The sequence below is a fragment of the Aphis gossypii genome, chromosome 1 (genome assembly GCF_020184175.1).
Source record: "Aphis gossypii isolate Hap1 chromosome 1, ASM2018417v2, whole genome shotgun sequence".
Taxonomy (NCBI): Eukaryota; Metazoa; Arthropoda; class Insecta; order Hemiptera; family Aphididae; genus Aphis; species Aphis gossypii.
This window is the reverse complement of record NC_065530.1, coordinates 72912503-72934470: the sequence shown is the minus strand read 5'-3', so window position 1 is coordinate 72934470 and position 21968 is coordinate 72912503. Positions and strand designations below refer to the sequence as shown.

At 30.3% G+C, this 21968-nt stretch overlaps 1 protein-coding gene across 1 annotated transcript in view; it reads left to right on the top strand.

The window, feature by feature from the left end:
* The first annotated feature begins 5236 nt into the window (after positions 1 to 5236).
* The window catches only part of LOC114124687 (uncharacterized), a 176482-nt gene continuing 159750 nt past the window's right edge, over positions 5237 to 21968 (top strand). The window contains exon 1 of the mRNA XM_050198755.1: positions 5237 to 7529. Coding sequence (XP_050054712.1) covers positions 5511 to 7529 — 2019 coding nt within the window. The 5' untranslated portion in view covers positions 5237 to 5510. The remainder of the gene's footprint in view (positions 7530 to 21968) is intronic.

The window sequence follows — 21968 nt, the reverse complement described above, 5'->3', positions numbered from 1 at the left end:
TTTTATTTTTACTTTGTAAAAATATGGTTGGGAAACCCCGAACTTGAAAGTGTATGTAAAATAGATATATTATTGTGCATTAACTTTGGATCATTTATAAGTTGATATATATTGATCGCATGTAATGTAACTGTATTCTGTAAATGAGTCAGGTTACTGTATAACTTAATTGGCGACGTAGCCAAAGCCAATTCCAATGTGGTCACTGGTCAGTATTCCCTATTCTGGCCTTTTTTGATTATATAATTATGACTGCTGTGTTAACTGCTAGTATGTTCGTCACATACTATCATAGAAATATTTTTATGTTAAAATGTATTATTATATTATTATAGTACCTCACGGCTCACATATGACGCAATGAATCAAGTAGATAATTTATCAATAATCAATAAAAAAAATTATTTTAATTAGATAGGTATTAAGTTACCGATTTGTGGCATAATAATAGGTACTTACCTACATAATGTTTTTTGTCAGTTATTTTGAAATATTCTGAAAATTTTTAAATTTTTATACCTTAAAAATACTAACTAGATCCAACTTGCTAACAGAAATTTGACGAAAATAAAGTACATTTTCAAGTACTTTATGTGTTTATTGTACATAGCCCGACAAAAACATATCATTGTAAAATCAATACATTCATCGTTCCGCGGCTCAGAATCTAAAATAACTACAATAATTACAGTTTCTACGAAATTGTTGCTGGACAGTCGATCGATAGTTGTTACTTGTTATGGCAATTTCTTGTTTGAAAAAAGCTTGTATGAAACTAATAAATGTAATAAATATATTCAAAGTATTGAGTTTTCAAATACACATTATTAAAAACATTTGGTGATTTATTTTCTTATATACTCAAAATTGACATTTGAATTTATTTTTATTGAAGAATTTTTACTTAATCATATTTTATAATTTTTATGAACAACTTATAATAATACAAGTTGCGCTTGTAAACTGGTTTTTGTTAATATTTTGAGTCTGCAATTTTGAAATTATTTTTAGCTAATTAAAATTTAAAATTGACAAATTCCGTTTTAGTATCAGTCGAAAGATACCGCGAATACGTCCTATCTAAGCCTATAGGCTGTAATTAATTATATTATTATATGCAATAAAATAAAGAGAAAATAAATCGTTACCTAGTATTTTATGTGATATAATTCTATCACGGAAAAAAATATTTACTAAAATATTTTAGTTGAAAAATATTTAGTTAATTTGCCTAAATTATAGTAAGAAATACTAACTTTAGGTATTAAGTCTAACTATAAAATTATAGGTGAATATCTTTAGTTTTTTTACCTATATTTTGATAATTTCAACTAAAAGATTTTAGTATTTTATTATTGTTTAAATTATTATATAGTAATTGTCGCAATATTACACTGGACAACGGCTCGCGGTTACACTGTTATTTTTACCTATTTCGGGGTTTTTTACCTCTATGGCAGGTTACGACTGAGTGATCGAAAATCGGCTTTTATTTTTTCTGTTTTGTTCTTTTTCCTGTATCTATCATCGTCATTGCGTCATTTGAAATTTAAATTTTCTTAAGAGTTAAATTTAAATTTGTTAATTGTCACTTGTAAATTTGTCACCTGACATCAATACGTTTTTGCTGTCATATAGGTATACATGTAAGTACCTATATAATTTTTGTTTACTTACTAAAGTATTAATTTTTAAAGATGGTCGTTAAGTTGACAGTTGTTTACAATGGTAAATTATGTGATTTTACGACACATTAAAGACAAAGGCCAAATTTATTGATTATGATAATGAAGTATTGTGTGTTAAATCATCTTAATTACTTTTTGTACTATATTAAATTTATTATTTATTAAAAAATCTTAAAACGATATTTTTTAAATAAAAGGTATAAAAAAATTTAGTTAAAAAATATTTTAAACAATTTTTTAGATAAAAAATATTTGAAAAAAGTTATTTGTAAAAAAAATGATAGGTAAAAAATATTTAAAAAAATTTATTTGGTAAAAAATAAAAAAAAATTTTTAGATAAAAAATATAAAGTTTTACGTAAAAAATATTTTTAAAATAAGTTATTTGGTAAAAATTAGTAAAAATTTTAAGTTCTTTAGATTTCTTAGTTCCATTGCTCCTGAATTTTATGTACGGTTTCCTATTGTACATCTTCAACAGCTCATTTATAAATACGTCATATACAACTATTTGAGTGCCCACTATAATAACAACAGTCAACCTTTTTACGGTCATAAACTCGTGCAATCTATTGATATAATTGATATACAACAATAGGGAATCAGTTCATATCTACCTCTTAATGACCCGGGAATCAACTCGTACATACCTAATTATGACCAGGGAATCTACTAATACGTCATAACTTAGGTCTTGGGAATCAACTCATCTATTAGTATTAGAGTTGTTAGTGCTTATCAGGGTTGACTAAAATGGTTAATATAATGCTAGTATTACACATTAAAATTTATTATTTGAATAGATTGGACATTTTAAAATGGCTGACGAGTTTACCATATCTAAATTAAAAGAGTGGAAATTGGAAAATTGTATTGACAAATTTAAAGGTAAATGTAATTATTTAAATGATAACTGCCAAATAAATCATTTACATTGAAAATTAGTACATTCATTACATAAACATTTAAATATAAAAGTATGTATTAGGTGTATTATTTACTTAATTACTTATTTGTATTTAGATGAATGAATTGATAGTGAAGCACTAATGTCTCTCACTGAATCGATGTTAAAAGAACTTTAAAAGAAGTTGTATTTAATGTGGTAATACAAATTGTTAAAAGGAGGATTAAAAAAGTAAAAGTTAACAGAAGAAAATTGTCAATATTGCTATAAATTTGACCTAAATGAAATAGTGGCGTATTTAAGATTTTTTCAAGGGGGGATATATGTTGGCAAACATTTAATTTCCCTAAGGGATTAGTTAACTTACCATCGACATCACAATGTTATAAATTAGTAACAAATAAGAAATCAGGGGATCTATCACCCATCCGCTACCCCCCTAAATACGCCACTAAAATGAATAGTTGAAATAACTAAAAATTGGTTTATCTAACCTAAATTTTTGTTTAATATCATAATAAATTCAACTAAAATTAATTGGTGACATCAACTAATTATCTGGTTGTCACATAAATACTTAGAATTTAAAGTTGAACTAACTTTGAAAATGGCCAATCTATCTAAATATTTTTTTTCCTCGTCCACAGCAGTTTACCTATAGCATATTTGGTGAGATTAAAACTTCACTGAAACGTTATTACCTATACAAACTTAATTTAAAGGCATTTTGACATGGATGAAATTGCGTTATTCAAGACCTAGTCTTTGAGTATTAAGTAGTATTAATTAAATTAGATTAACTTAAATTATTCTCCACCGGTCATCATATTGATAAGATTAATTAGGTTTAGTTGGGTAGTATAGTAATAATTGTATTTATTTTATAGTATATTAATATCATACTTATATACATTTTAATTTTTTTCTTCAATTAAATTACTCAGTTTTAGCCGTTAATATTTTTCATTTATAGTAGTGTTTGTTTTCTCATTTGAAAAAAATACACGAGTTAATCAATGAAAAGAAAAAATATGTATATTAATATTTTTGTTTTTATCTTATGTTTTTTGTTTATTTAAGATATATTTACAATATTACTTTTATAATAATTTACTGTTGGAATATCTGCCTGTATTTTCAACAAATAAATAAATTTTCAATTTACACGCTTATTAACAATTATCATAAATTATAATATTATAGTTAAACACGAAACGACTGCTGGGAGTCGAAGAATATATTTTTTTTGACATTGATATAGCGGCACACACGTCATGTCAATATATTATAATAATATATTCATAAAAATTTGCATGTTTAGAAAAAACAAATACAAATTTTACACTAATAATTTAATTATTTAAAGTTAAACATATCATTATTCATCAGCACAATAATATTATAACTGGAATAAACGTATCAATTTGAACGGGTTTCGTAATAGATAGGTAAACGAAAACGAACGAGAATGTAATAGAAATAGTTTTATCAAAGAAACGTGTCCGCAGTTAACACTATAATTTAATTGTATGATATTATTTAATATAGTTAACGTCATGATCGAAATTAATCGGGACGGAAATGAGAAATCGTCGAGAATAGCAATACACTCGTTTTAACAGCCAATAACGGTAGTGACGGAGTAAATTATCGCCAATATAATCGCGTTTTACGTATTTACGGAGTTATTCATTAATCGTATATATCTGGGTGCTGGCGGGAATAAAACAGCTACATCGTCATCGGCAGTATATGCCGACGTTCCATCGAAACTTCCTAAATAATATACTTCAAACAGGTGTGCGTGTGTGTTAGGACTTGTCGATATAACAATAACTACTGCAATAACACGACAATAAAAATCACGACAACGTCAACGAAAGCATGTGTATACCTACTCAAAAGCTATAAAAACATATTCCACACACACACACACACACACACACACACACACACATCACGATTAATATAAAAAATAAAATAAAATGTTTTAAAAAACAATACGCTCTCGATCTCGTCGTACTATCATCATGTACGCATATATACATATTTATAAAAAAAACGACGTATTTCGGGGTGGCAGTGGCGGCGGCGGCGGCGGCAGTGTGTTGTGTATAATATAATATTGTTGCTGCCATGCATATATGTGTATATAGCGCGCGCGTGGCGTGTCGTGCATTATGTATATCCAAGTTGATCGATATCGAAAGAGAGTGCGTAATAATAATAATAATAATAATAATAGTGTGGTGATATTGCACGTAACGTGTTGTTATAGGTTAGGTTTTTCGCGCCGAGTAAAATACATATAATATTCGTTTTTGGAGATGAAAAGCTGCTGCTGCGGCCGGCGAGCGACGACATCGCCGCGTGGAAAGGGCGACGGTATACGATAATATATATACACACAGAATATCGCCGCGCGCGAAAGGGGCGGCGGCGGCGGCGGCGGGCGACGGGGAGGTTTCCACGGTATAATTGCTGTATTACTCCTCAGCGGCGCGCACGCACGGAAGGGACCTCCTGCACGTCCCGCCGCCTCGGAGAGCGGCATGTCGCGGCTCCTTTGCAACGGTCATGCGCACGGCCGGCCGTTCGATCCGCCGCCGCCGCTCGACTGCCGTCCGCGCTGCTCGCGTCGGGTCCCCAGTTCGCGACGACACACGCAAACGCACGCGGCGGCTCTCTCGAGAGGGGCGCGCACACCACCGTGCACCGACGACGTTTTCCGCTTTTCGCGAGAGTCGCGCGTACGCCGCGTCATCGTATCTCCTCTGCATAATATACGTTTCCGTGTTTTCGATCCTCCGTCGCGCACCATACGCCAACGCCGCCGCGTCCGTACGCCCGCTTCCGAACTCGCGGTTTTTATGTGATCTCTTGCACGGTCCGTCACCGGAAGTATAGTCGACACTATGCGGCCGGCCGCGGCGTTCGGAAAACCGTTCACTTATCTGGCGGCCTCGCCCGCCGCCGCCGCCGATCACCGTCCGCCGCAGCAACAACTGCAGACGCCCGTGCCGGCGTCCGTCTTGCACACGTTTTCCGGCACCGGCGGTGGTGGTGGCGGTGGCGGCGGCGGCGCCAACGGTGGCGCTCCGACGCCGCCGGTCAGGACGTCCACGGCTACAGCGGCGCAAGGAACGACGGCGACGACGGGCAAACAGAAACCGCCGCCGGTGCCGCCCAGAGGCGAGCAGACTAGACTGACCACGGTGCCGGCCAAGAGACCTACTGCGGAACCGGTCTGCAAGAAACCGGAACCGGTGGCCGTCGTCACGGCTCCGTCACCTCCTCCTCCGCCACCGCCACCGTCGCCGCCTCGTTCCGTTGTTCCGGACGTAGACGTTAACCCCCTGCCACCGCCTCCGCCGCCCATTATACCACAGCCGCCGGCGACCGCCGAGCCGGACGAAGACTTGTCCGCTTCGGCGTTGATCAGCAAGTTCGAAAACGGATGCGCCGTCAAACCGACGGCAGTCGTCACCGGTACAATCGTCGACCAGAGACTCCCCGTGGAAGTGGACTCGGGGACTTCTACGTTGGCCGAGAGCACAGACGACGACGACTGCAACGACGACGACGAAGACGACGACGACGAGGACGACGATGGCGCGGCGGACATATGGGTGCGAACCATCGAGTCGCCGGTCAAGAACGTACACCCGCAAAAGGTCCGACACCATTCGGACAGCGCGATAAAGGCCGTCATAGCCGCCGCGTCCTCGCCGCCGACCGAGAAACGCGGCAGCCTGCCGGTCGACGTGGCCGTGGACGAGAAGAGTTCGTCACCGCCGGCAAAAGACTCGGGCAGGTCGTCGTTCCGGTTATCGGCCGGTAGCCGGTGCTCGTCGCCCGCACTGCTGGCCGTCAACAGTCAGCAGAACAAGCAGCAGCAGCAGTCGTCGTCGTCGGACGGCAGGAAAATCAGCGCGGCCGAGGCGCTCGGCGTGGTGGCCAAACCGTGTCCGCGGATATTGCCCTCGTCGGCGACGTTGGACGCCGCGTGCCGTCGCCAATCGCTGGGAAACCTCGCCGAGTCGAGGTTCGGCACGCTGCTCTCGTCGTCGGTGCGCTCGTCGTGGGCCCCGCCGTCCGGCGTCCAGACGGACGTCGAGTCCACGCAAAGCGAACCGTCGTTCGACTACCGGCGCAAAAAGTTCACGAAACGGTGCTCGAGCGCGGACGGCCGGAACCCCGTGCACCACCACCATCACCACCATCACTACCACACCATGCAGTCCGGCAGCCGGGCGGCGGCGGCCCGGGACCCGGACTTCGGGGCCAAACGCGCCTTTATCCAGGAAAAACTCCAGGCGGCCGGCACGAAGTTGCAGAACTCCGGCATCGTGCCGTCCGGGCTGCCGCCCACGCCGCCGCCGCCGGCCGTCTCGGCGTACCACATGCAGCAGATGCACAACGGCGGCGGCATGGTCGCCGACTGCGGCCGGCCGCCCCGGTCGTCGTCGTGCAACTGCGGTCAGCACCAGGCCACGTCCAGGCCGATGTTCGTCAACAAGCGGACCGCGTCCGCCGAAGAGCTGCTGCCCCCGCCGGCCGCCGTCACCGTGGCCGAAGCCGACATGTTCACGGCCGCGGGACGTCAGGTGTCGGCGTCCTCGTCGTCCTCGTCGTCCGGCGGCCGCGGTTCGTTCGGCCGGTCGCAACGCGTCACGTTCGCGCTCGACCAACACCAGCATCAGCTGTTCGCGGGCGGCGCCGCCGAACCGACGTCGTCGTCGTCGTCGTCCTCGTCGTCGGCCGCCAAAAAGCCGTTCAAGAGCAATTTAAAAGTCAAAGACGCCGGTCCGGCCGCCGCACCCGAACTCAACGTGCTCGGGACTGGCGCCATCAACACCAGACTGCCGCCGCAACACCCGCACCCGTACGGACTGCCGTACAAGCTGCCGGCCGTCACTGCCGACGTTTTGCAGGTTGTACGAAATATTATTTATAACAATCACAATATATAGTACCTATATAGTATATATATATATATTACGTATAAGTTGAGCTCACTTCGACTGCACGAGATGATTCGCCGAGCGTGCTTATTACTTCTATTTTTGCATTTAATATATAGTATACATTTTTTTTAATTCTGATTTATGGAATTTTTAAACGCATGTATATATTTTACCATAACGATTGAGATTTTTTGATTTTATTCAAACGAGGTCCTCTTGTGATACAAAATTCTGTTTTTCAACCTCTTTTTTTTATTCGATTTGAAATTCGAACAAGTAGTTTTGAGTTATTAAAATGAATATACTATATAGTTAGGTTAGTCCTACTAGAAAAAATATTACAAAAATATCGCATAAAACAGATGTAATATTGGGTTAAGTGTTCATTATATTTGGACAATTTTTACAAAATATGTTGATTGACCAATATTAATTACTAAAATGTTTAAGTCACCAAAACCTCTAATATTCTAAAACCAAATTCAAAATCAGCTCGCGTATCTTATCATTAGTACATAAAATAAAATAAAAATTTTGATTTTGATACGTCAACATTTTCAACAAAGTTGACCACTAAATAATTTACAATTAAAAAAGATGGGATTCATTTAAAAAACTTATATTTGTATCATATATTTACACTCTTTGAGTAGAACAAAAAATCTCAAAGTAAGTGCATTTAAAAATTCTTGTAATAATCAGGATTTGAATAATTGCTTAATCTAATATAAAGAATAAAGATAACAAAAAAGACTGAGCGACGAGCGTAATTAGTGAATCATTCTCTCATCTGGTAAAACACTACGTAAACCTCAAATTATATCTTAGTGATGCACTTCGTGTGTATTATTTAATATTATTATAGTACTTATATAGTATAATAAATTAAAACGTGCACATGTACTACATAGGTGAATGTGTGAGAACGAGTGTACGAGCGCTTTTAGGCCCTTAAAACTTTAGCACAGAAGTTATCACCAAAAGTTTTGCTTTTCAATAGTTAATAATTATAGATTAATAGTTAATAAATGTACATACATATACATACATATCTGCATATAGGGCTTGGAAGTTATAGAAGCTTTAATAGGCAAAATATGTACGAATAATTGTAAAATTTACATGAAAAGATGTTGAATATACAATATACAAAAAAAATTATTCCACATTCCAAAAAAAAAAAAAACATTTTGTACTGTTAATAATACACACTAAACAAATAATTTAAAAATATGAAAAAATAAATTTATAGTTAATATTTAGGTATAAGTATGACAAAAAACTGGTTAGCATTTTAACATCGTTTTAAATCGAAAAAATATTTAAAAAATTTCTGTAAAATGACAACCGTGTATATCACATATTTTACTAACAAATAAAGAATAAATAGATTTACGATAAGGTGAATATATTTCGACATATTAGTGCGGTATAAATTAAATGTACATCGCATCGTTGTACTCAAGTCTCAAATTAATATTTAACTCTGACAATGACAATACATACCTATGTAAAATAATATTGAGTTTTCTATTCAATACTATTTCATATAAATAGATAAATAAAAAAATATAAATTTTTTTTAAATATTAAATATACTCGTATTTAATATGTGTATGAAAACCAATAAAATATTCACTTTTCCCTGAAATCGACGAAGTATACAAAAAATACATTTTAAATTTTCGTTTGTTAATACACTGTTCGACCATCGTATAGTCCGGATTTTTAGTTTGGTCTACTATAAAACGAAAGCATATGGGTAAAAAAATATGCAGTTCATAGAACTAACAAGCCTGAATTTTAGCACACACATACTCGTATATATATATATAATTATTATATTCGACTTCGCCTCAGCTAGAGGCCTCACAGACTATAATTTCTAATTATGGAATTGCTTACTGTGACACTATATAGACGTTATATTATTCAATTACATTGTTTTGGTAATACCGCTACCACTGGTGGGCCACTAAGCTCTAAAAATGTTTAGGCTTCTATTGGATTATTATTAGGGATATCCTGAACAGCCACTGGTTTAGAACAAATTTTGTATGCACATAGTGGTCGTGATCAGTGAATTTTATCTATTCAGTTGGTCAGTGATCTTGACATTTTTTGGCAATTTTATCATATTTTATTTTAGTAGTACTTAATGATCTCAAATATTTCATAGGTACTTATTTTACTACGTTTGTTAACAAATATTACTTATGTATTGTTTATATATTATAACAGATAATAATATAGTTGTATAATATATATATTATATTAATTATATAGTTTTATGTATATAAAAAAAAATTAAGTAATAATTTGGTTAATATTCATTCTAATATGATTAATAACCAACAATAGTAACAATACAAAATTAAAATTTATGAATTAAAATTAGGTATGTTGTACGTTTGTATGAGATAACACATTCGTTGTATTCGTGAATGAAAAATTTTATTTAAGTAGATTTTTTATTTTGTATAATAATTGTATTACCTACTTTCTACTCTTATATTAGGTGAAGTTTTAAAACAAAATCTTACCATAATTAAAATGTACTCACAGGAAGGGATAAGGAATTGTTGGTTTAAATTAAATTAAACTTGTAAATATAAAAAGAATCAGGGGGGATTATATTCACGGTATCCACTGCCAAATTTATACATCACTCTACTCTTGATGTAATCGTTTTAAGTTGTAAAAAATCGTATGACTGTCATCCGTTAAACGAATGTTAAGAAGTATTCGACGAGACTTCACGTTTCCTCGAGCGTATACGCATAATAAACTTACGTATAGTATTATACATTTTGGATGCGGGGATCGCGGTGATGCGCAAAAGTTGTAAAGTACGAATTAAGGATGAATTGAGGTAGTAATAAAATACGTCATGTAAATATACACACGGATAAATTGACTATACCTTTACATACTGATGAAGCTCCATCGCGTGTGACGACAATATACGCTCCATCGTATATATTATGCTAAGTAGCATTGTAAAAAAGTTTATCGCTATTGAAACGATTTTTTTACTTTTGAAACGAAATATGGAAACACGAATCGGCGAGTACCTGTGATGTAGAATGTAGATTATATGATATGATATATATATATAATGTATGTATGTATGGTAAAGTTATCTGCAGTATGTTCCCCCAACTACCACGATACATAGTATATGATTATATGCATCAGTATAATACATAATAATAATATTTCACTCGATAATTTAATCGATTATTATCGAAAACAATTTTGCTCGATTCCTGTATTGTATATACATAATATAATATAATGTATTATATTGACTATACACCGCGTATTAAACTTGATATAATCATAATATGTTTCGGTACGCCGAATGTTTCCGTTTATTATTGATAAGCTCAATGTATTATAGTGCTTTTTGAATTTTAAATAACCATGTAAAATTCATAGCTATCCTTTTACTAGCATTACAAATTGCTTTATGATATATTTTGTTTCTTTTTCACGTGTATTATAACAAAATAATGTATGACGTTATCGTTGAGCTTTAACAACCGTAGGCATCTGCACGAAATCTTACGTACAAACTACAGATATCGTCTTCAGCTTTTTGTATACGTGGATAAAAAAGTTTTACTTCCGTTTTATAGTATTGAGCTTATGTGAATAATACGATTTAAATCGTCTTTATTTTTTCACTCTAATAATTTATATTATAGTATCTGTTCTTTGTAAATATAAAATAATCGTGATCATAGTTTTGAAATTAATATGGTTTATAATTGAAAAATAATGATGATGTGATTTTATAGTGGTAGGTATTTTTAATGTCATTTCATTAATGATAATTAGAATATTTGTGTGATGCATAACAATCTTAAAAGTTAAGACTTAATATGAAAAATATTGGTATCTCGTTATCAGTATTAAATAAAATATATTGTTCTTTTTAAATTTCTATGTTTAATAAAAAAAAAATATATCAATAAATAATATGATTTCACAGTTGATATATTTAGTTTGAAATATATAAACTTATACTATTATATAAACAATAAATAAAATCAAAAGTAATTTTAACGTAGATTTCACATTTTTAATTTAAAAATAAATATGAAAATGTACAATTAGTAAAATTAAAGAAAAAAATAGTAATTTGGTATGGGATTTAAAAAAATTGAATGACGTAATGGTCTTTCAATAGTAGTAAGTAATCGCCCATATAGTTACACTATTTCAGTATTTAACCTTTATAATATGTTCTGTATGAAAAGTAACGTGTTTCAATTTGATTCTGTGAAATACAATTTCTTAAATATTTTTTTTTAGTAATTATTTTTTGATATTTTATAAATTAAACGAATGTCTAGTAATATTTATTGCGCTGATCATGTGTGCATGTTCTCTATACATTTTAGAAGAGTTTGGTTTTTTTTAACTGTTTGCTTACAAAAGATAAACAATGAGTATTTCACAAGAAATATGGAAAAAACATTTCTTTTTACAAACGGCCCCATTTTTCAACCCATACAAAATGTCGTGTCCTATATTGAATAATACCCATGCAATTTTTAACTGTAGATAAAGGTAGTGTTTATTATGTGTTTTTGGGTTTACCACATAGTGTTCTGATCTTTTATTCAATGTATAAGCACAAACATACCTATGTCCTATTTTATATCTGTTATAATCAATTTACATATTTGTATGTAATATACATATACATAGTCATATAGATAGATATTATGGTAGTTATTAATCATTATAATTTTATAATTGACTTTTTAAATTGTCAATAATTGTTTTTGTTTATCTAACCGTTATTATAATGAGTAGTAATATAATATTTATTTATAACATAAACTTGCACAAACCTCATTTTAAATTGGGTATCTATAAAGGACATTTGTTTTATTTTGTCTGTTAGTTGATTTTAGGAAATACCTTGTTATTAGCATTAGGTTATTTTCGAGCTGGCATTGTTATGATAGAATGAATACGTTTTATCAATTTTTTGATTGTACAATTGTACATATAAATATTATTCGTGAGAAGCAATTTCAGATTTTCAGAAGCTTAAAGTGAATAGACACCTTTTCAAGCAATTGTTAAAAAAAAGTCGTATGAGGTTGTGACAGCTATATGATTGAACAGTCTTTTAAAAGTATGATTACAAAGTTAAACTTTCAATTTTTGTATTTCCCGTACATTTTACATCAAATATTTCGTGTTTATCTACAGTAGGTATATAATATGTATAGTATAATAATATATTATATGTGTATTATTAAACAGCTATCTTATTATACATTTTTCAATAGATTAAATCATATATTATACCTTTGCTATAATACTTGTATTGTTGGTTTAGTGTGGACGATTCATCAACGAGCATTGTTATATAAGTGCTGACTTATAAATAATTTTCTGAATTTTCTCTCGAAAAATATTTTTCCTTAAAAATAAACAAAACACATCATTATTTATTTATGTCGAGAATGATTGATGTTCAGTGACGAGTGTTGAACAATAAATTATCTAATGAACTGCTACTTACTTTATTATGTTTATAGACTTATATTTCATGAAAAGTTTTTGCAGTTAACTTAAGTGAAACTTCAATGTGAAAAATACCTATATTCATTACATTATGATTGCATACATACTTGAGATAGTTACTTAGTTTCTAATCTTATTTTATTTTAACCTGGAAGTTAATTTTTACCATTTTTTAAAATTTTTTTTTTTTTTTTTAAACATTAAAATGATCATACGAGTTATTTTAAGAAAATGTGTTCCTCAATTACGCAACGACATAACCTTCTTGGTTTCTATGTACAATTTAAAAGTTTAAAATTAAATATTTACATTCATCATTCAGTATTTGAATTTGGCCTAATAATATATTTAAACTACGATATTAGCTCAACTTATCAACTTTAAGGCTTTAACTAAACATAATTTCATAACAACCTAGTTATAGGGAATAATAATGAACAATTAATTAATTTGATATCGTAATGTAGATTAAAAGAAAACAATAAATAATATTTTTGCTAAATTTACAGTAAATTATTTTAATATTTCTGTTTATTATTTGTTAATTGTTATTCATATTATCGAGAATTTTAAATAAATACTGACAATACAGATGAAGGAAGTAACAATCGAAGCATGATGTACGTCGGCACGTATAATATAAGTTATGTTCTATAATCTATAAACTATGTAATATAGTTATAATATCAACTATCAAGTATAGTTATTGTATAAAGAAACCAAATAGGTGATTATTTTATTTAAGTAACTACAATTTTTATTGTATTATACACGTGGCTTGATTCAAATATAATATTATCTAATGTTAATAGATATAATATTCTGTTTTATCATAGAAAAAGTTAGCTTTCCAATGTGCAAAATTGATCAAGATAATTTATAGTGCTTAATATTAACTACGTATTTACTTGTAGTAATATTACTACATAATATTATTATGTAAATTAATGTAAAAGTTAATATTTATTATATACCTATATAGTATTCCTTATAGTGTTTAGACATTTAAATTTTTCTGAATTTCTTTCATAGTTGAGTTTAGTTTATTTTCATTTTTTACATGAAAATCTAAAGTTATTTATTTTCATCGTACAAATTGTAGCACTTATCTTATGTGGACATAAAGTTTGAAATCTCGTGTGGTTAATATACGTTCATTATTTTTATGTTTCTCGTAATTCTGTGTTCACAATAACAACCCTTCATGACCTGGGCTAAGTGGCTTTGCGAATACGAGAATACGTGTAAAAACGAACTGGGGTTAGAAATATAGAATTAAAAAGCGTTTCTATATGAACCTATTTATACAGGTATGTGTAATATTATATGATATATCAGATAAGTAAAAACCTTTGAATCTTTTTTAATCTGTAAATATACATAGCGAAGAAAATTAATAAAAATGACGTTTGCATATTTTTTTTTGCATAATATTATTGTCAACATTTAAATAATATTATATAAACGTGCACTATTTTATTTTATAATCGATAAACTTGGGGTTAGGATGTAAAATATAGGATATTAGAGGTTACGTTAGTAATTTATTTATGACATATTTTTATTCACATTTATTTTTTCATAACTTACACTTCACTAAGTATTTTATTTCAAATATTTTAATAAATTAAATAGCTTTACTCAAACAGTGAATGTTAAAGGTAATTAATTAATCATTCCATATAATATAATATTACATCAACATAGTTATCGTTTTATTTAAGATGAAATCAAAACTTAAAAATAATCATATATATTATAAAATTATAACAACAATTTGTAGTTATATACTTGTATAGTTGTATAATGTATATATTAAAAAACTAAAAAAATATTGAACAGACGTTTGTATCTTTTTATATCACATATAATTTTGATTTTTAAAAAATATAATAAGAAGAGTTTCATATTGTATAATTTTGAATATTATTAGTTTAATATCACTGTAAACAAGTTTTTTAATTCATTAAATTTTTTGTATTTAGTACAAAATAGGGTTTTTTAGTGTACATATACAACAAGTCTTAAATTAATAAGACTTAAAATTAAGTAAACAAATGTAATAAGTTCAGACTTGTTAAATTTGTCAAAACTTGTTATTTTATTTAAATTTTTCTAAAATTTACTTTTTATAATAATAAGTCCATCAAAATCGTATGTCCTGACAAAAAATAAATTTCAATGCCTTTATAACAAGTCTCATTTAAATTTAATGAAAACATTCTAATTACGGGTAAAATAAATAATTAATCTAAAAGTAGGTAGTATACTATGTTATCTATAGAACATCTTAAAAATAAATCTGTTAAATAGAGAAAAACAAAATATTATAATACGAGTTATAATATTTTGAAATATTAAAAAACATTAAATAGTTTTTCTGCAAAATGAATTCTTTGTGATTAATAACTTTTATAGTCACTTGGCCATCGATATGTTTACAAATTACAATACTTATATATAATAAATTGTTTATTATTTTGGAATTAAATATCATATTTATTCGTGTCTCTAATGTTTTGTAATAAAAACGTTATTTAAATGAATTGAATCAGTTTAAAGATTTTGAACCAAGAATATAGTAGGTATAGAAATAAATATAAAGTATTTAAGTATTTTACATGTTAAAATTGAAAATGATGAGGGTGGTAAAGTTTGATTTATAATGGCTTTATTTGATTTTTATCTTAATGGTCTTAATATTATTATTGTAGTTATGAATAATAAATAAATAATTTAAAAAGTACATGCTACGTATAATACCTAAGATAGAGTTATTTCTATTGGTTTATCGCCGTAACCGCAAGGTAGTGAATCGAAGAGTAGTCCCACCTTGCTAATGTAATTGAATTGTTAATGCTTACGAAAAACAATCTTGTAGCACATTCAACTGTCTATCAGGGTGAATAACAATAATATAACATCACAACTGTTCAAAACGATCAGTCATCGAATATTGACCACTAGATCACATACGCGAGTGTTGGAACTAAGTATTATTAAGGACTTAATAATTCTTTGATTGATTTTGTATCATCAAATTCTTGTGAATCAGCACAATGTTACGTGATAAATAAAAAATTATTTATTCTATATTTTATATAGTAATTATAAGATATAACCCATAGACCAGTGTATGGATAGCAATGATTTTTTATTATAATTATCGTTTACTGTAAGTAATTTACGAATGCAGTACCATCCCACTAATGGATGTTTTTATAACTCTATAAATTATAATCTATATCATAATAATATTATGTATAAGTGTACGTACATATTTTATATATTTATAATTTATATCATTTTATTATTCGGTATTCAATCACAATATTATGTTCATTTTATTTATGCAATTTTACCTTGTATTTTTGAATTTATGTATAATATATATGATTCATCATTATAGACGAAGATTTTACCCATAGCATTATTTATTGGTATTAAACTAAAATCGAAACTATTTTGTAGCTAGCATGTACCTATACAAATGTTTTATATTGCTTTACGTGCCGTAGTGAGAACTGTGAATTATTAAATAACTTTAAATTTAGTTTACCGTGTCTTAATTAAATAGTAACAGCTAACAAACGAGAAAATAGTTCATCAGTATTGATACATAAATAAATTATATATTTGTGGCTAATAGATATATTTGATGAATCCTTAATAGATAACAACTTTAAAGATGTATGTATTTATTGTATTTTGGTTTTATATTTAATAGTTTTATTACATATTAGATAGTCGGTAGATATAATGTTTGGAACATATAACTGCAAGTATAAATAATTTAATATATTAATCATTTTTTTATTAAAAATCTTAACGTAAACAGACATTAAATGATTAAAAAATACACTTAAGTGGCAAGGACTAGAGTTCCTTATTCCTAACCTGCAATACAGAGGCACTAGTAGCAGTGTAAATATAATTATTTTGAGATCAATGAGTATGAAAATTAATTTATATCTTAAAAAAATAGAAGTTCGTGCCTCTACTTAACTGTAATTATGCTTGTAAATGCGAGAAACCTTTATGTACCTAGTAAATAGTAATGTACTATTGGTATTATAAATTGCGCGGGTTTTAAGATTTAATTAAATATTATTTAAAATGTTGAATTGAAAAAAATTATGTTTAGCTAAATAGTAGGTATATAGATACTAATTAAAAATAATCAAATTAATTTATTTGTTTAATTTGGATAAATTTGACGCTATAATAGGATTTTGATTTCCTCTGAGACGTAATTTTCGTATAAATAATATTATTCATTCAACATTTTTAAAATGTATTATTAAATTTCAGTTAAATAAGAATTATAAATAATTGACATACATTCAAATGAATGTACATTTTAAAACGAAATTATATATTATTATGAAATCAATAAATTGTTAATTTAACTCAATTAAGTTTTTCAAAAATGTAATAATTATAATTTTTATTCAGTGTATAATAATTATATTTAGAAATACTTGTTTTATAGCAATAGAAATATTTCAAATATACAAAAACACCATTATGGTTATCAGTTTTTTCATTTGTTTTTTATTATAACGTTAAGTAAGTAATATAATACAAAATAATATTTCCTATAAAATATTATTTTTATTACGTATCTATTCATAAATGCTACATTCATATAATTGAAATCGTTTGGCAGTAGTTTTTATACCTACGTATATAAAATTGTACTGATTAATAAAATGTATTTTATTTTAGTCGAAATGGATAGGACACTGGAAATGTAGAGTAAAAATATTAATAATCAACGTTTGCTTGTATTTACTGTGGTCTGTAAACTAACTAAATGAATTATTCGTTATTTTTATATTTTTATTTCATTATACGTTTATGGTCTATCGAACATTCTTCGAATTTAAACATAACATTATAATTGTTAATTAATTGATTAATTTTTTCACTTGTATTTTACTTCGTGGTGAAGTTTTTACTTAAATTAACATAAGCTGGTTATTTGATAATAATTGGTGGTTGTATTACGGCATAAATATAGATGTACACGAGTAATCGTAGGTTGCATATATTATTATTTATTATTATATACCACATCGTATACATCATATTATTATTGCATGGTAGGATGGGCTGCATTTTCTCGTTTTCCTATTCTTGCAGTGTGCCAGTGCAGTACTGCTGCAACTTTACGCACGTCCAGTGATCAGTTCAATACATATTTTATAGACATTTTTCATCTAAGACACATTCAATCGTTTACAGCTATATAGTGGTATACTGCAGTATATAGCTGCTAAACTGATTATTGCAGTAGACTTTCTTGAATCGTCGATTTTTGTCTTAATTCAATTAGTATATATAATATTGTATAATATGAACCTTCACTTTCGTGAAGTATTTGCACGTTGGGTAATATAATATACATAATAGATATACATATAATGTTATAATAGTATATCAAACTCGGTTGGATTCGTTTTCATTGTCAGTATTTGTCTATTGAGTGTTTTATTTAAGCATTAAATAAATTGCTCTGTTGGAATTTACCTTATTATTTATTGAATTTTGGGTACGCGAGCGTTTTGAAACTTTAACACGGCAGAATGAAAAACATATAATAATATGTATCACGACAATTTTCTATGCAGGAAAGTAATGTAGTTTGCTGCAATTTAATATGGGCGTAGTACTATTAACGCTATAATATTATGCTAAACCGAATCTACTCGCATTTATCGTTTATCTTTATAATATAAGTTATTAAAAATATCCCAATGATAATATATATGTTGCGGGCAAAAGTCGAAATCGGGCAAACCTCAGAAATGCCCGGGCAAAACGCGAACTGCCCACAATCCTTGGGCAAAATGTCATATTTCGGCTTTTGACCGGGCAAACCTAGTTATGACCAACCTCATTTGGGCAAAACCGTAGTGTCTTATATACGTTCGCTAATATTAAATATAAATAATTATAAAATAAATATTATTATGCAAATATAATTAAATAAACTTAATTAATACATTTAAACCTCACTTGAGCCAAACTGTAGCGTTTATAATAACTACATACAAAAAAATAATAATCATAAAATATTGTACAGATATAATTGAATACACTTAAATAATAATAAAAATATAATGATATTAAGTACTTGTATAAAAATAAACATATAATAATATTATGTATCACGACAATTTTCTATGCAGGAAAGTAATGTAGTTTGCTGCAATTTAATATGGGCGTAGTACTATTAACGCTATAATATTATGCTAAACCGAATCTACTCGCATTTATCGTTTATCTTTATAATATAAGTTATTAAAAATATCCCAATGATAATATATATACCTATGTGTTTTTGTACCCATTATGAAGCAGTGTAATAAATAATACTATATAAATATAAAAATATACGGTGAGTAGTCCTATGTTATACAATATTAATGTGTGTACACAATGTACTTATATGGTGCATAATATTATGTATCAGTGATATTATCACTGAGCTAGCAAAAGGTCGGAACTGACTTAGGCGTGGTGTATTATTATTTATTTTGATGTAATGGCGATCGCGTGATCGCATCGAATGCCGACGAGATATAATTATTTTTCTACGATTACCCGTCTTATTATTTTCTTTTCGTGGACAATGCATTTGGTGGTGGTGAAGAGTTACTTATTTTGGTATCTCAGTCGCCTGCATCTACCACGATCTTGTTTTTTGAAACCATTTTTTTGTTATTGGCTCGGTTTAGGTAAATTATTACCAGCAGTCTGTCGGTAAACCATCATGTATGACGTAGGTATATTGTATGTACGAGTACGTATGTATGTGTATTGTGAATGACGCCTCAAAAGAATAATTTTTCTCTCGAAAGTTGCAGCGCTGTGCACGAATCGAATACATCGTATCGTAAACTTAATTGTTCGCGTTCGCTTTGTGCTCTATCGTGTATCTATATAGGTTAGATGTGTATGTGTATATGAAACAAAGGTAGTGAGTAAAAGAAGATGCAATATATTATTAAGTATAAAATTAAGTATAAAACGGCGTGGTGTTTGGATTTACAAAACCAACAGAAATATTGTGACTTTATATTATTATTATGTATATGTTTACGAATTTACGATTTACGCGTTATCGCCCGCGGTATATTAGGTATTTTTATTATTATTATCATATATTATAACTGGCGTAATTGTTGATATAATATCGTGTACGATTTTGGGATAACCTCATCACAGCGCACCTGCAGACTCATTAAAAAATTATTATTTGCATTTTGCACTGATTTAATTTTTTTTTAATCACATCATCAAACGCAAACAAAATATAATACAGTTTTATCAGCATTTATTTATTATTATTATTATTATTATTTTATTCTGTTTGTATAATATTCAAGACGGAATATAGTCATTTAACTCAAATAAAAATGATTTATCAAAGTGCAAACAATTTTAGAGCGAAAAAATTAAGAATTGCTCACAAAGCCATATTAAAACTTTAATCTCCTTGAAAAATCCCTCGAAAAAAATGTTAAATTAATTTTATTCCTTGCACGTACTTTTTCACGGAAAAAGTTCTATTTTCGTTTTTCTGATACATTTGTACTTTCATCTGTGGCATTTACTGCGGTGTGTTAAATATTTATTTGCTCGAGTGGTTGACTTCTAAATAATGAATTAAATTTAAATCGCAAATTTCTTTTAAAAAAACATTTTATATACTATATAAAATACACGTAGAGTAATAATGATATTGAGTTATTTTTAAAACTTTGAAGGTAAACTCATAACAATATTACATCTAGTCAACTTTTATATTAACTTTCTAGAATTATTATCAAAATATTAAAAATGTTGTAGGAATATTTAGAGCAGAGCTATAAATGTATTGATTTTATTATGTGATTTTTGTGTATTTGTACACAATAAGTTGTCAATAGAATGCTTTGATTTTCATAAATGGGGTTGGATTTAGATGTAAAATAATTGGATATAGTTTTAATTTGAAAAAGTGATGGTCAAACTTATAAAACTCCTACTATTTATTTTTACGATTGAGAAAAACAAACAAAAAACTAAGAAAAAATGAGAATTTTCTCACAAATCCAATTACGAATATATGTATATTGTATACTGTATATTATAATATATGCATTTTTTCATATTATTTTTCATGATTTGTTACATTTCATGTATTATCTAATTTCAAGTAATTTAAAATTTTGTCAAGCCTACCTATAATAAATTTTACATAGTATAAATATTAGGTGGTATTAAAATAACTTATCATATTATAAACTTGATTTTGTGTGACGGTATAGGTAATAGGCAATAATAAAAATTATATATTGTATGCTTAGCATATGATAAATTAGTTTATATATAGCTGCAGTATAATACAGATCACAGTAGTACGATAAACTGAATCGTTGTAAACATACATTCGTAATTATTTTATTTCATACCAAATTAGTTCCGGAAATGGTGTACAAATGAAAAACGGAAACAGCTTAATCGTGTGGTAAGTTCACCCTTTTTTTTGTGAACAATTTTATTCGAATTTGTGAAATAAAAATAAATTATTTACTAAATAAATTACGTATTAATGTTTTTTAGTGTATATATTATACTATATTATTTAGAATATATAGATATGTATTTAGTATTTACTAAACGAATACTATAATATATAGATGAAACTATTGTCATGAATTAATTTTAAATGCAAAGCTTCTTGTTGGGTTGATGTTTTAAATGTGACTCATTCATCTGTTTTAGTCAAACTCACACCAACGAAATACATATAGATAGTTTAGCCAAATCTAGACTATACACATAATTGTATTGTCAGGATAACAT